This window comes from Anastrepha obliqua, chromosome 2, assembly GCF_027943255.1.
Source record: "Anastrepha obliqua isolate idAnaObli1 chromosome 2, idAnaObli1_1.0, whole genome shotgun sequence".
Lineage (NCBI taxonomy): Eukaryota > Metazoa > Arthropoda > Insecta > Diptera > Tephritidae > Anastrepha > Anastrepha obliqua.
In genome coordinates this window covers 131,390,426-131,405,728 of record NC_072893.1, presented here as the reverse complement: position 1 = coordinate 131,405,728, position 15,303 = coordinate 131,390,426, and the positions used below count along the sequence as shown (strand labels likewise).

Below are 15,303 nucleotides of genomic sequence, written 5' to 3'. Positions count from 1 at the left end.
ATGCCACCAAAGACAATAATGTTCTCTTTCAAAGGGAAGGGACATTTTAATTCCAAACCCTAACTAACACCAATTACTTATTGTTAATATTAACAGATCGTAATTTATAATGGAAAACAAAAAAAAAAAAAAAAAAAAAAAAAAAAAAAAAAAAAAAAAAAAAATTTTGGAATGTGTGCTAGCCACTTTTCTATGTACTTAACAGGCTAAAAGTCTTGTGAGACCAATCTTGCTTTTCACTACTCACGATCACATTTTGTTACATCCAATATTCATTGGAAAACCGTATCTGGAAAAAATACTAATTAGCAAAAATAGAAAAATCTGAAAATGTGTATAACGGGTGGTTACGTATAAAATTATTTTCATAATTACAGTAAAAAATGGTAAAAACATACAATTTTTCGAAATTTTGGTATTCAAAATTGCGTATAGAGATATAGGTTCTTCTCAAAATAAGTTTATTTGTACATGTACGAAATTTCTGCATCAAGCTATGACAAAATAAATCGATTAAATCAAACAAAGGTCGATTTATAAGTCAAATTTAGCGTAAAGGTAAAACTCCAAAATCTCATGAAAATAGAAAACTTCAAAACGCTATAAAAAAAAAATCGAGCTAACTTTTAAAAACACAGCGAGGGTTTTGCTATTGAATAGGTATATTTTCAGAAAAAAAAGGTCCGGTGCGGTTTGATTTTTGATGTCGCACTGTGTTATTTATATTGTTTAAATAATTTTTATACAATTAATATAAAAAATATAGTTATGCATTGCTTTTCCTCACAAAAATTGTTCATACATTAGTTGTAATATAAACAATAGTTATCAAAATAAAATTTTTAGTTATAATATAATATTTAAAACCATAGCCTCATTAACATTTTTAATTCGTGGATCAATTGTTTTTTCTGGTGTCTGCTCCTGTTTTAAAATGTTGATATAACACAAGCGATGGTATCTTGCACTAATGGATCTTAAATCATTAATAGAATTTACTCTTAAAAGCAGAGATCGAGAAAACTCGTCTCTGATATTTTTTATAATACGAAGTATATTTGTGTTTTGTATACTCTGAAGTGACAACAGATGCACTGTGATGCCGAGTCACTTCAATCAGTTTTTCTTTAACTTCAGTTGACGTACTTGGAGCATCTTTATTTTCATTCTGTTGACAAATGCAACACACACTTTCTGTCGAATCTGCATCACATTGTTCTTGCTCCTATAACCTATAAGAATTTAAGCAATTATTAACTGAAATATTTGTTAAGGGTAAAAGTGCTCTCTCTGCCAATGTATAAATTTAATGGTGTACGAAATTTAACATACCTTTTTTATAATATAAAAAATTTTTTTTTTTTTATTTGAAAATTGGAAAAGTAATGAATTACAATCACAATGAATTAAAAAAGCATTAGCGACTAGGCCATCAGCTTTACGAAACATAAGTATTTATATAATAATATTCGTGTATAATTTAGATTTCAAAATACAAATTAATTTTGTAAATAAAGTGTATAAAACTTTTAATGCTTTCTGCGTTAACTTCGGACAGAAGTTCTTCTATTGTGTGGCTTGATATTGATTGTCTTATTGAATGTAATGCTTCACAATTTGTAACGATGTGTTGGATAGAAAGTGTCTCTTCGTTGCAGAATTGACAAACGTGGTTTTGTAGGTTGTTGTTTTGAAAGATGTTGCTGTGGGTCAGGCGTGTATGTCCAAGCCGAAAACGGGTATAAATAATCGTGTTTCGCCTTGTGGTTGTTGCTGGGAAGATTGGATGGTTGAAGCTTGGATTAATGCATTTATAATAATGGTTTATGTTTTGCCATCGTTGTAACATTTGTTGTCGATTTGCTTTGTTAGTTGCGTTTTTTAGGTCGACCTTGTTAAAACTGTATATTGTGTGTAACGGCGACTTAGTGGCAAGTTTTGCTGCTGCGTCTGCTAAGGTGTTTCCACGTATTCCAATATGGCTAGGGATCCAAAACAACTTTATTTTTTCAGGGTTTGAAATTAGCGTATCTCTGATTTGAGATATCAATATATCGTTGTTGTTTATATTTTTTATTGAAGTCAAAGTTGATAGTGAGTCACTGCAGATAAGCCATTTTCCTCCGTTTTTTTCTGCTATTTTACAGTCGTTATAGATGGCAGTTGCTTCGGCTGTGAAAACGGATGCATAATATGGTAATAAGGCGGAAGATAGTGTTGCATTTTCGTTAACAATGCTGAAGGCGAGTACATCTTCATTTTTCGAGCCGTCAGTATATAGTGTGGACCAATTATGGTAATTGTTGCGTATGCGTTGAAAGTTTTGCAGAAATACGGACACCGGAGTTATTTCTTTTTTATATTGTGTTAACTGTAGTAGAATGCTGTTCGTCGGTAGTGTCCATGGAGGATTCTTTATGTTGGAGGTGATATTGTTTTCCAACGGCATGTCAAGGTGTTTCGCTATCTCTATTAGCCTTTCTATTGCTGGTTTTTTACGTGATTTTCGTTTTCGTTTCAGCCTGTTTTTTACTATTGATTTTAAGGCAGGGTCATCATTTTGTGTTAGTTTGATTGCCGTTCGTCCGGATATATAACTGATTCTATCTTTTATTAGCGTCGTTATGTCTTGTACTTTGGCATATATACATAAATCATCTGCATATAAGACATGATTGAAATATTTGTTCTCATTGATTACTCGAGTGAGTTTGTCAAAGGCGGTAAACCATTTTCCAGAGGCCAACAATCTGTTATAATTTGGTTTGCTTTAACCCGGAATTTTCGATTTAGCATAAAGTTTTTAATGTAATTTATTATTTTTGGGCCTAACTTCCAAGCTAAAAGTTGATCCATTATGGAGTGTAAACCAACTCTATCGAATGCCTTTTCCATGTCTATGGATATAAGAGACGTGTGGTTTCTGCTGGAAATACTATTGGTTATGTATTCGTCTAAGCGAAGTAATGCGTTTAATGTGTTGGTTCCGGACTTAAAAGCGGTTTGGTTACTTGACAGCAACTTATTTGTGTGAAGATACCACATAAGCCTCCGAGATACCATTTTTTCTATGGTTTTTGATAGGCAAGATAGAAGGGAAATAGGCCTATACCCTTCTGTCAGGTTTTTTGGCTTGTTTGGTTTCGGTATGGGTACAACAAGGGCAATTTTCCATTGTTTTGGTATAGTGTGTATATTGTAAATGAGGTTGTAAAGTTCACATAACTTGAGCTTGCCAACTGAAGGAAGTTGTTTGATAAACTCATAGGGGATATTATCTTGGCCAGGTGTTTTTCCTTTTTGTGAAGCTAGGCATCCATCGAGTTCTTGCAATGTGAAGGGCTCTTCTAAAGCTTTCGCCTTTTTACTTAGTTGATAGACCATGCTTATTGGGTTTTTATAACGATTTTTTTGTCCTGTGAACTGAGCTGAAAAATTAGTGTCTTTTGAGTAGTTTGACCATGCTTTTGCCACCGAATCACCTATTTCGAGGGAGTTAGATGTAGATAATTTGTCAATAGAGTGAATAAAGTTAGATGGGCGGTGCCCATAGAGTAAGTTCACTTTGTTCTAAAGGACTTTTGATGGAGTATTGCAGTTTATATCCTTAGTGAAATTTGTGAAAGCCACACGTTTAGAAATTTTCGTTTCTCGTTTGAATTTAGCATTCGCCTTTTTATAATTTAGGACATTTTCAGTGGTAGGGTGATGTTTGACTAGTTTCCAGAGGTCTTCCTTTTTTTTATAAGATCATGCAAGGTATTATTCCACCAATATGTTGAATATTTTCTTTTCTTATGGGTAGACATAGGAATTGTATTGTATGCGCTTTGCTTAATTTTTTTGGTAAGGATCGCAGCGGCTTTGTTTGGATTCATTGAATCGATTTTCAAGTTTTCTAGGTCGTTTGTCAAGCGCATTTGGTATTGGGCCCAGTTTGCATTTTTTAATATAAATTTTTTGGGAGTGTGGTATGTCGTGTTTGAAGCCAAATTGAATAGTGTTATGCTGATAGGAAAATGGTCACTCCCACAAAGTTCCTCGTTTACTTTCCAGCTGGATGCAATGTTTAGTGGTGGAGTGCACATGGAAATATCAATGTGTGTGAGTGTAAGGTGAGTGGACCAATGGGTAGGACTTTTGTCGTTTAAGATGATGAGGTTAGTATTTTCAATAAATTTGGTGACATTTTTGCCCTTATTGTTAAACCTTGGAGATCCCCATAAGATCACCTACAATTAGCATAGGTCCATTTATTTGTGAAGTGAGTTCGTGTAAATTATGCTCAGCAATTTGCTCGTTTGGTGGTGAATATATGTTTAGTAGAGTAAAATTGATTTTAGATTTTATCTTGATTGCGATTGCAAGTAACTGAGTGTGTAGCTCAAAAGGAGTAAATTCAATATTATCAGCAATAATAATAGCGATTCCTCGTTTTGCGTTTTCTTCTGTTGTAATATTATTCTTACCATACATAGAGAAATTTTTGGGTATAAATCTTGTGGAAGGGCTTTCCTTAATGTGGGTTTCTTGGATTGCTACGATTTTATAGTTATTTTCTTTTAATAGTAAGCATAATTCATTATAATTGTTGTGGTATCCATTTATGTTCCACTGGAGAACTTTAAGTACCATATTGAAATTTAAATTGTACTTACTCTTCTAACGTATAACGATAAAATCTATAGGTGAGAGGAAGTTGTTTTAGTTTTGTTGCATTATTTCACAGTCTTCTATTGTGGAATTTGTGGAGTCTATGTTAGTGAGTGGCATGTTTGTGGTCATTGGTGTGTTTGTTAAATTATTGGACTGACTAATAAATTTGTATTGTTCATAAAGTAGTGAAAGATTTGGGTCTAAGTGTAATTGGGTTGATGTTAGTGCAGAGTTGGTTGATAATTGATTTGTGCTTTCTTTGTTATTTGATTTGCAGCTTACGCTCTGGGAACGGATTGTAGTTGTTGAGTTGTTGTATTCCTTTTTTGTTGTTTGAGGTTCCTTAATTCTTTTTTGAATTGCTTCTTCAACGCTCTCTTCAGGTACATTTTACTGTAGTCTGTGTTGAATTTGTTGACTGACTCAATAGCTTCCTTAAAAGAGCATTTATTTAAAATTTTATGTTTTAATATATCTTGCCTTTTCCTATACGTGGGACATTGTTTGTTGTTTGAACGATGATTATGTTTGCAGTTTATGCACGATACTTTTGAACAAGGCGTGGAGTAGTGAATGGTAGATGAGCATACATTGCATTTTGCTTCAGAGGTACAATGTTTAGCTGTGTGACCGATCATGAATCAGTTTTTACATTGCATAGGAGATGGGATATATGGTTCGACTTTTATTTTAAGCCATCCTACGTTCACTTCTTTTGGTGGGCTATAGGTGCTGAAGGAAACGATGTGCAGAGGGGTATTGGTGAGTTTTCCCTCTATGTATTTTTTGATTTTTTTGCATTCTACTACACCTTGCTGTTTTAAACCTTCTACGATTTCATCTTCGCTTAAATCTTTTAATACTCCGGAGTATATTACACCTTTTGAGATATTGAGCGTAGGGTGAAGAGAGACAGATATATTGCAAATATTTGATAATTGTGTTGCTTTAAGGAATTTATTCGCCTGTTGTTGAGTTTTAACCAGAATAAGTAAGTCTCCTTCTTTAGTGAATGATATTTCTAAAGGTTTTTCAGTTGTTATCGATTCTAGTGCTTTGTTGACTGCGAAAATATTGTAGGCTTTAATTGATTTCTCTGTTTTGCTTTTTATTAATAAAAATTTTGGGCATGATAAGTTTGGTTGCGTACTTGCGGGTTTGATAGATTTTAACGCTGGAAAGTCATAGTTATTGCTGACATTGTAGGCTTTTCGTTTAGTTTTTGGTTCTTCGCCTAAGATGGCGAAGTAGTTACTTCTGCCCCTTTCGGGGTCTTCTTCCATAGTGGTTTGTCACAAATAAGCAAATTAGTTTTTAACCGGAGTTATAAAGAGTTTTTGAATTAAAAATTGGTGGCACCTTGGCACGTAAAAATTACACTTGAACGATAGTTATTTCAGATTGGCACACACGTGACCGCACTGTTTTTTTTTTTTTTTTTATTTAATTTTATTCAATTTCCAAAATTTCAAAAACAAATTAGATTAATAAATCGAGAATGCTCTCTCTACGCCTACTCAAAGTGAATATGAAAAAAAGTAATATAAAAATAATGCAGTCATAACTGATGTATAATTACCTTTGGATCATGTCACTGTGTACTGTTCGTTGTACTTACAAATAAATGTTTTTAAAAATAATATACACAAACAAATATCGTTGCAATCGCAAACAAAACTTAGAAATTATGCGAAACGTTCGTTAACTTTTTAATCTCAATTTTTCGAAAAGATGTTGAGTACGCAATTTTTATAGCTCATTTAATTTTGGTGCAAGTTTTAAGCGGCTAATAAATCGCATTGGATTAAAATTTTTTTTGTGACGGTTTTATGCAAAAAGAAATCATCACTACACGGGCTGGAACTCGTATGATCCCCCAAAGGTCGCTGCGTTCCATGAATCAGCAACACAAGCTCACGTAAGAGAAAGATTAAAAAAATGTATTTTCTGACAGTGACGTCACTATTTTGACGTTGCGTTTTTTGCTGTCAAGAAATGCTAATTATAAGATTAAGCTAATGTGAAAAAAATGGCAAGTATTGATGAATGCTTATACATATTTACTATGCAAAATTATTTACAAATGAATAAGAAAATAAATCAATATTTGCGCTGAATTATACTTCACTTTATGTATAAGCGCCATCTCAATCTTTTATTGCTATCGATTTTTTTATAATAACACACTGCGCACTTCATTTTAATTTTTATGAATTAATCAAGCTCGGTACAAAAATCCTTTCTAAATAGCAAATAATCCAACAGCAAAATGCAAAGAAAGAAAAAAGTGTGCACAAACGAGAAACATCAAGATAGTGACGTCACATACTTTTCTCCTAAATTTGATAACAAACACACGGTCTTTTACGTGATCTGGTATAATTTGTTCATGGTTCCACTCCGTTCCGAACCGAGCGAGGGACCAATATGGGCTGCTAATTCCCCGGTGTTCGTGCAGGGAATCTCGAATAACATTTTTCGTCAATCACAGAGTAATTCCGGATACTTTTTGAAAAGAAGCCCTATTAGACTTTTTCATATTAAATTTTTATCAAGAGCGTGCAGTTTTTGTTTATCTTTCCTTGTTATCTGCCACAAATTATTTAAATCCTCTTATCATTTATAAGACCCTTTTCCTTCGTTTTTGAATGAAGCTATTTTCTTTCGCGCTATTCGTCACTTTTTAAACAATAAGACTGTCGACTTTATTTGTTGTTGTTTCTTCATTTTTTTGCGCTTCTGAATCAGCAGCAATGCCAGAGTATCTACTTGACATAAACGCTTGGTCGCCAGCTTCTGTTTGTCAGCAAGTTTTTATTAAATATTCCAATCACCGCACCGTCTTCCTTGTAAAGCTTTGAGCAGCAGTTTTTTTTGTATCTTTTACGAATATTACTATTGTTTTCCTGTATGCATATGAAATATGAAATATGCATACAGGCATAATCGCAATTGTTTTGCAGCTGTATCTTGAGTATTTATTATGTGTTGCAACAAAAAATTATGAAAATGTTTGGGGTATTGCTGTTTTGGCGGAGGCTCAATTTGATGATGAATTTCTATAGTAACTAAATTTGCACAGAATTTTTATTGAAACTAAAATTACAATAATTAAAAAAAAGGAAAAAAATTGAGAAGCACAAATAAAATGTTATTAGTGGTTAATGTAAATTAAAGTCAAAAGATGGGCTTAAAATTAGTAGAAAAACGATTTTTGAAATTAGAATTCTTTTTTAGTAATTTACTAAAGGAGAAATAATTTCGATATTTCAAAATTCGAAAATTTTTTTAGATGCCTAGTAGGATTACCTAAATAAGTACGAGTATAAGGTTTTTGATATTCAAAGAAAAATGCTATTTTTTAATATAAATGATCGGGTGTTTATTTCATTGTAAAGAGGAAGGTATGCCGTTAATAGAGGAAAATAACATCAGGCAAATGACCACCACGACCACGCTGACAGGACAATATCCTTTTCATGAAAATTTCCATAACCGAATTGCAAAGTGGCTGCCCTATGTCCTCGATAGCCTCACGAATTCCATCTTTGAGGCCTTGAATCGACCCTGGACTGTTGGTGTAGACCTTCTCTTTCACGTGGCACCAAAGAAAAAAGTCACAAGGTGTTAAATCACAAGAACTCGGTGGCCAATTGTGATCACCTTTTCGGGAGATAACACGTTCCGGAAACTTTTCCCGTAAAAGATCAATGGTTTCTTTGCTTGTGTAGCACGTAGCGCCGTCTTGTTGAAAATAAACGTTGTCCAGATCAATACCACCCAATGCCGACCACAAAAAATCGTTAATCATCTCTGGAAAACCCTTTATTATGCCATTTTATTTAGATGCCTGTTTATAAAGAAATAAGGTTCAACTTTACAGAATTTGGTGATCGTGGAGGGGAAATAAAAATCAGCGATACATTTTTTTTTATAATTTTTCATTATTTACATATTTAAAAAAAAAGGAAAGGAAGGCTGTCACAAAATGTAATGAGAAAGAAATTTTATGAACGATTCTCGAAATTTCAAAAGTAAATCGATATTTCGAAATTAAAAACAAAACATTCTTATAATTTTTTAGATACTTATTTATAAACAAACTAAAACTTAGTTTCTGAAAATTCGGTGAGATATATCGCAAAGTGTGAATACAACTTCTCGGTTTTCGTTTAGTTTAAAAATCATGTTACAAAACGAAATTGTGATCCCTGCAGGGTAGCTATGAGCAACAATTTTTTTAAGCCGATATTTCGAATTATGCAGAAATTTATCGTAAATTTGAGCCTCTATGAGAAAAGCTAGAATCGGGTTATGTTCTTTGCCTGAAAATCTACATAACATTTTCTCCTTATCTCCGCTTAGAAGAAATTATGAATGCCTAATTGTTGTGAAGCTTTTTACTTGTGCCGTTTACTCGTAAACAATTAAATTACTGTTGCGTCTTGATTAACCCATTGAGAGCAGACACAATAGCTTGACGTTATAGGAACTGATTCACAATCCAATTAATTCACTAAATGCATTTTATTCACACAGCACATGCTGAACTACGTTCATATGTATGGTGTATATGCATGGAACTTTTTCAAGGATACAGGGTGTTTAAATAGGGCACTTCGTTAAAACAATTGCAAAGGAATTTCATTTTCTTTTTATTTATATTAGTATTACATATTTTTTATTTTTTTTTTTTTTTTTTAATTTTTTTTTAATTTGTGTTATTTTTTTTTTTCTTTTAATTTTATTCTTCTTCGTGACGCCGCTTCAATCGGCTCGATATCTTAATTCTTCCATTCAACAAACGTGCGACACTGTCCATCAACTGACAGACTTAATATTTGTGTTAGTCGAACTTTGTAAATCTTTAGCTCAAGGCCCAAACCGCGTTATTAATAAACTCAAAAGTTAGATGCACCTTGAATTAGTTAGAAACACTTGAATCGTTGCCAATAGTTTCGACTGCAAAAACAATATATTAGCTTTATTGGACTAGACGCTCTTTAGCTCTTTTTTAAAAATTTTGAAATACAGGTGTATTAATTTAGTTAACAATTACCGGCTGAGACGTATATGAAATTCGATTGAATGTCGTAACAAGTATAACCATTTTCTCTAAAATTTCACAATTGGTTTGTAAATAAATTTTCAAAATTTTTATGCGTTTTTACTACTTAAACATCATAGAAGAAAGCTGTAGGTTGTGCACATGGGGAATAGAGAGAAATATTTAAATACACCTCTTTTGAGACACCCTCTACATGCAATTGTATGTTTATTCACAATCCGTAGTAGCCACAAGCTGCAGCGGATTTCCTTGGTTGAAAAGTGGTTGTCTGCACAGTTCTCGGTTTTTTTAATTTTGTTGTTGCAAAACTACACTTTAAGCAAATTGTATTTTACTTTTCCTGGCATTCAATGCCACTTTAATACAGTTTTGCGTGCCAACCAGCGTCTGCGCTGCAACAATTAAGGCAACGAACAATCGCCGGTTTGTCCTCTTGGGCTGGCGGTTGTTTTATATTTTCACATTATTACTCTGCTTCTACTCACACACTACTTTTTTACATATTTTTCCCACTGTCGCATTGGTCGATGCAATGTTGCATGCAGTAGCAAATTTTAGTTGAACATTCGTTCCAGCCGCATTGGTTTCGGCGAGCGAGTAGGCGTGTATGGGAGCGGAGATGGCTGGCGAACGAATAGCGAGATTCACTTAAAAAAAATAATAGTTTGTGATTACCAGTCCAGTTAATTCCTTTCCATTGTACCACACCATTCCGGATCGTTTAGGTAACGTAGAACCGACTGTCGTGGGATCGGAGGAGTGGTTCGTCAACTTCGCTTTCACTGACTAAATACTAAAATATTGAATCCCGTTTTCTTTAGTGTTGGTTTAATCCCAATTGCTCCAATTATTTCAAAACCTGATAATAGTGGAGCACAAATAAGCTGGTTGTTGTTGTTGTAGTAGCATAAACATTCCCCATATACATACAGACGATGCTGCTGACGTGACCGTCATTTATCTGTATATATATAAATCCGAGTCGTTCCGATTAGGTAGAACCGACTGTCGTGGGAATGCATATAAGCTGATCGGACGTGGAGGTCTGCGAAAAGGTTGACCCACTAGCAATAGCAGTCGCAGTTCAGCCAGCGGTGCCCAAGGCTGCTATTGGTCGCTTAAGTATTATCATAGAACCTCCAGCGAACTACCGTCATGCCCCTTGCCGACCCAGGCTTAGGCAGTACCAAATTGCTGCTAAGGTTGAACAAAAGTTTTTTAAGAACTACTGCTATCTCAATTTCGGGACCTAATGCTTTAAATTAACATCCAGTCTTTAGTGGGATTTTCAGGAGCTTAACCTTCGTCCTTTTCCCATGACTGTAGTAGTATCGGCATTCCTTCTAAGACCCGTAACGAGAACCCATTTAGAAACAGCTGGGGCCCTTTGAACGACAGATTGCTTTCGATGCACCATTTTCTATGGCAGAAAAATACTAAAAAGTTAGTGTGAGGAGAATTTAAGTTCTAGCCTTCAAAGACTATCTCATCCGATCGAAGGCTTATCTGTGACCAAGGTGTTCGGTCTTTCTCGTTTTAGTCATTTGAAAGCAAAATAGAGGTCAATTCTGCCACGATTGCAGCTTGCTAACATATACATACATACATATGTATGTAACTACTATATAACCGATTTTTAATTGTGATTTTTTGATATGTTTTCTCAACAACAACAAAGTCTTCACTTTTTCTTAATGATCTGCTCAACACCCCGCTGTTTTACATACACATCTTTTCGATTCAGACACCAAACGACAATGAACGAATGCAAAACACGAAATAAATAGATTTGTACAGCAATTTTTACAGTAAATAAACAATGGAAATGAAATTAGTAAAAGACACGAAAAGATAATTAAAAAAGACAGTAAATTTATTTGAAATAAGTGTTTAATTAGGAAAATTGCAAACAACAAGAACAAACTCTGCTAAAAAATTAGTTCTTGCGTTCTACAAGAACTTGTGCTGAAAAGTCACGTACGTGCCCACATACCGCACCAACGCGAAATCCACTTGTGCTACATCCAAAATCCCCGCATCTCCCGCCCGTAGAACCACCACTTACACTCCCTTATAAGTAATATCTTACATACACAAACACAATGATCAAATTGAAATCATTGTTCCGCAGAGGGCAAGGACCCTCGGGTTCGTCCAAGCACTCCTCATCTAGCAGTCGTCATAAATCGCAGTCCACCACCTCGTTGAATACAGTCGGGAACAGCCAGGAGCCAACACAACAACAAGCAGCTGCCTCCGCATCCACATCCACCTTCTATCCGCCAATCGATCCGACCACAGAGCGGGGCGTCGATGTGGGCGACGGTGAATTGAATATTACAGCACCGATAGCAGCGCATACACGCAGTCACACACCCGAGTCAGTGCGCAGCGCCAACGCGAACAACGCCACCAACAGTGCCAATACTTTGCCGCACAAGAAACCAAAGGTCGCCGGCACCACCAAGAAGGGCCAAAAGCAGCCGAAGCAATTGCCCGCCAACAACGTTACTAGCGCTCAGCCGCCACCGCCACCAACACGCGCCGAAGTAGTGGTTGCTGCCGCACCAGTTGGTAATGTAATGACAACAATAGTCGCCGCGCCGGGAAGTCACAATTCCACGGTTAATACAGCGGCAGCGGCAGTAGCAGCAGCCGCAGCAGCAACAAATAATAATTACACAGCCAGCGATTTGATTAACGCACCGTCCGCGCAGGCGCAGCTACCGGCACAACGTGGTGTTGCCACCTCGCAAGCTGAAGCGGGCATCGATCTATACAAGTTGAATGCGGCCAACTATCAGCAATTCATCAATAACGAGCAACTATTGCAACAACAACAACAACAGCAACAACAATTGTTAGAGGTAAGCGCGAGTATTTATTGAATGATTTGTATTTCTTTGCTGTGAATATTAATTTTTTTTTCCTCCGATGGTCTTCAATGTATAGGCTAACACCAAAATGCAGGATTTGCAAGCGCAGCTAGAACGTTTGGGTCGTGAGAAATCATTACTGGAAGCGCGCATCGCCGAATTACTGCCTTACCAGACTGAAGTAGCCAAATTGAAGACAGAGTTGCATAAGATGCAGGTGAGCGGCAGGAGGGTAGTTAGTAAATCTTAAGAAAAAGTTGTGTGTTTGCTCTGGCATTAGGGATGTTAATATTTTTTTTTTGGATCTATTGTTGATTTCCTCTTCAGTCTATTTGCATTTGGCGGAGAGTGGAGTTTTTAGAGTGCGATAGAGTAACAGCCAACAACGAAATTAATAAACTTACAGCAGTTACCCTAAAGGATGAAATACACATGGCTTTAACTTGAAGTTCGTAAGCTTAATGTATTCAATAGAATTTCTTTAACCCTTTATAAGGCAGAAGGATTCAGAGTAATAAAATAACTTTCGCTTATATTTTTGGCATGTTTTTATTTATATAATTAACAAAAATAAACTTAAAAGAAAAACACTAATTATTTCGGAAGTTTTGGAAAAATAGGTGGTGAAAATATTCCCACTGCCCGTCAACAGAGCCACATGCAAGCTGAATTTGAGACATTATTTTCTATGAAATTGTGCAAAACAAGGCGTGATGCAAAGAGGGGCATTACACTTGCTGCATTTTATTTTGCTACGCCTATCTTTGACCTTTGTGCTGCACAATTTACAGCGTCGGTAAGTCTCCAACTCTGCTGGCATATGGTCACCTACGTTTCTTTTTGTGTTATTTTTTATTATGTTAGGTAAAATTGCTCTATTTCTTCTTACTGTTCCAGTGGCATAAATATTTTTTTCATACAAGTTCTGCATGAGAAAAAAATTCGCAAAAAAAGTTATCGAATGTAACATGAGACTTGAAATCTTCTTGTGCTAATTTACTTGACAATTTCTTTACGACATTAGCCCCTAGACCCTCTTCTGTTCCTTGTCCTGTTTTACCTCTATAAATTTCATAGTTATACAAGTACCCTGTGCTACTATCACAACAGCACCACACTTTATAGCCCCTTTTTATAGGCTTTAGCGGCATGTACTGCTTCAAACTGGACCTTCCTTTGAATAGTATCATGCTCTCATCGATACTTTGGGAAGAGGAGTTGAAGGCATTGCTTTGAAATGATTGACTAAGTAAAGATATAAGAGGACGAATTTTATACAATTTATCAAAATTTACATCTTCTCTACTTGGTTGTTGACTATTATCGTTCAAATGCAAAGTCTCTAAAATTTTCTTGAAGCGTTTTACTGGCATAACTTCAGCTATTTCATTCACACGAAATCCAGGATTCGATGACCAATATAAATCGATATGTGGAAGAATATGATAACCCATTATAATGAGAATGCCTAAAAAAGCACTAATTTCCTGTGTGTCAACAGGCTGCCAATTTTTTATATTTTGCTGCTCCGCATACAAGTTTGTCTGAGTAACAATCAAATCGCAGACTTCATCACAAAAAAACTTTTTGAAATGCGCTACTGGACGTGCTCTCCTATTCAATAAATACCGAGGTTTTATTGTCACCTTATCAAATTCATCGGGATCTGGCCTGGATGTCCAGAAAACCTTCCCCCATGACTCTTCACATTCAGATTCATCAGTCAATTCTTGTTCTAAGGGTGATGATGACTGTACTATCAAAGGCTCTTCTGGCTGCGAGTTATCTAATTGTGAACATAGTGCTATTGTAGATGTACCTGACTCGGAACAACTGTTAGGTGTAGAACTCAAATGAGTGGGAGAATTTTGTAAAAGGTCACTTGAATCATCAGGTGCTTGAAGTAACCGTTGTATTGTATTCAAATCCGTCTTCTGAACCATCATCGGGCATGTCCAACATCTGCTCAATATCATTTTCATTCAAATAGCGCGGCATTTTTCATGAAAATCTGAGAAAAGAAGGAACTAGTTCAACACATGTACAAAACACGCCACGGGCAGCGGGAATATTTTTCCCACCGAGTAAAAAGTCTTCTCACATCTAAACACGATAGTAACTTATAAGGTATAGCAAACAACTTGTGGAATAAACATAAATACATAATAAAAAAACAGTTTCTTACCTCTTTTCAAATAAAAAATATGAAGATTCACGGAGTAACAAATTTTCTTTCAAAATTACCGCAATTTTTGACAGCTAGTAGCGCCAAAAAAAAATATGTCACATAAACGTCATTTTTTTTTATAATAATAAACCAGACCTCCTTAGTTGTCAGTGCAACAAATTAGGACTCCTCTGATAACTTAGTTTTGATTAAGAACATCGATATTTTTCCTAATGGCGATGATTGAAGTTATTACCCGCCGAAAGCAATTTAATTTTTTATTTTTCTAATCACTTTTCTTGCGATATTTTTGAAGCGTCAAAAGCGTAATTTTCTCCTTGAGGTGCTTTTGGGGCAAATGCATATTTCACGAGTCCAGAAGCACCAGAACGATGAGTGCTCGCCTGTAGGAGTTTTCTCATGATTATTATTTATTTATAGCTACATTGCCTGTCAGTAATTTCATTAAATCTGACACTTTGGCTGGTGCACAATAACGTTATATTTTCATATTTATTTATTTATTATTCATATGC

General features: G+C 35.3%; 1 protein-coding gene across 3 annotated transcripts in view; it reads left to right on the top strand.

Moving 5' to 3' along the window:
- Window positions 1–15,303, top strand: part of LOC129239615 (cytospin-A) — a 36,024-nt gene that overhangs the window by 13,660 nt on the left and 7,061 nt on the right. For all 3 annotated transcript variants that reach the window (XM_054875258.1, XM_054875257.1, XM_054875256.1), the window contains exons 2-3: window positions 11,469–12,591; window positions 12,677–12,817. In XM_054875258.1, coding sequence (XP_054731233.1) covers window positions 11,827–12,591; window positions 12,677–12,817 — 906 coding nt within the window. In that variant the 5' untranslated portion in view covers window positions 11,469–11,826. The remainder of the gene's footprint in view (window positions 1–11,468; window positions 12,592–12,676; window positions 12,818–15,303) is intronic.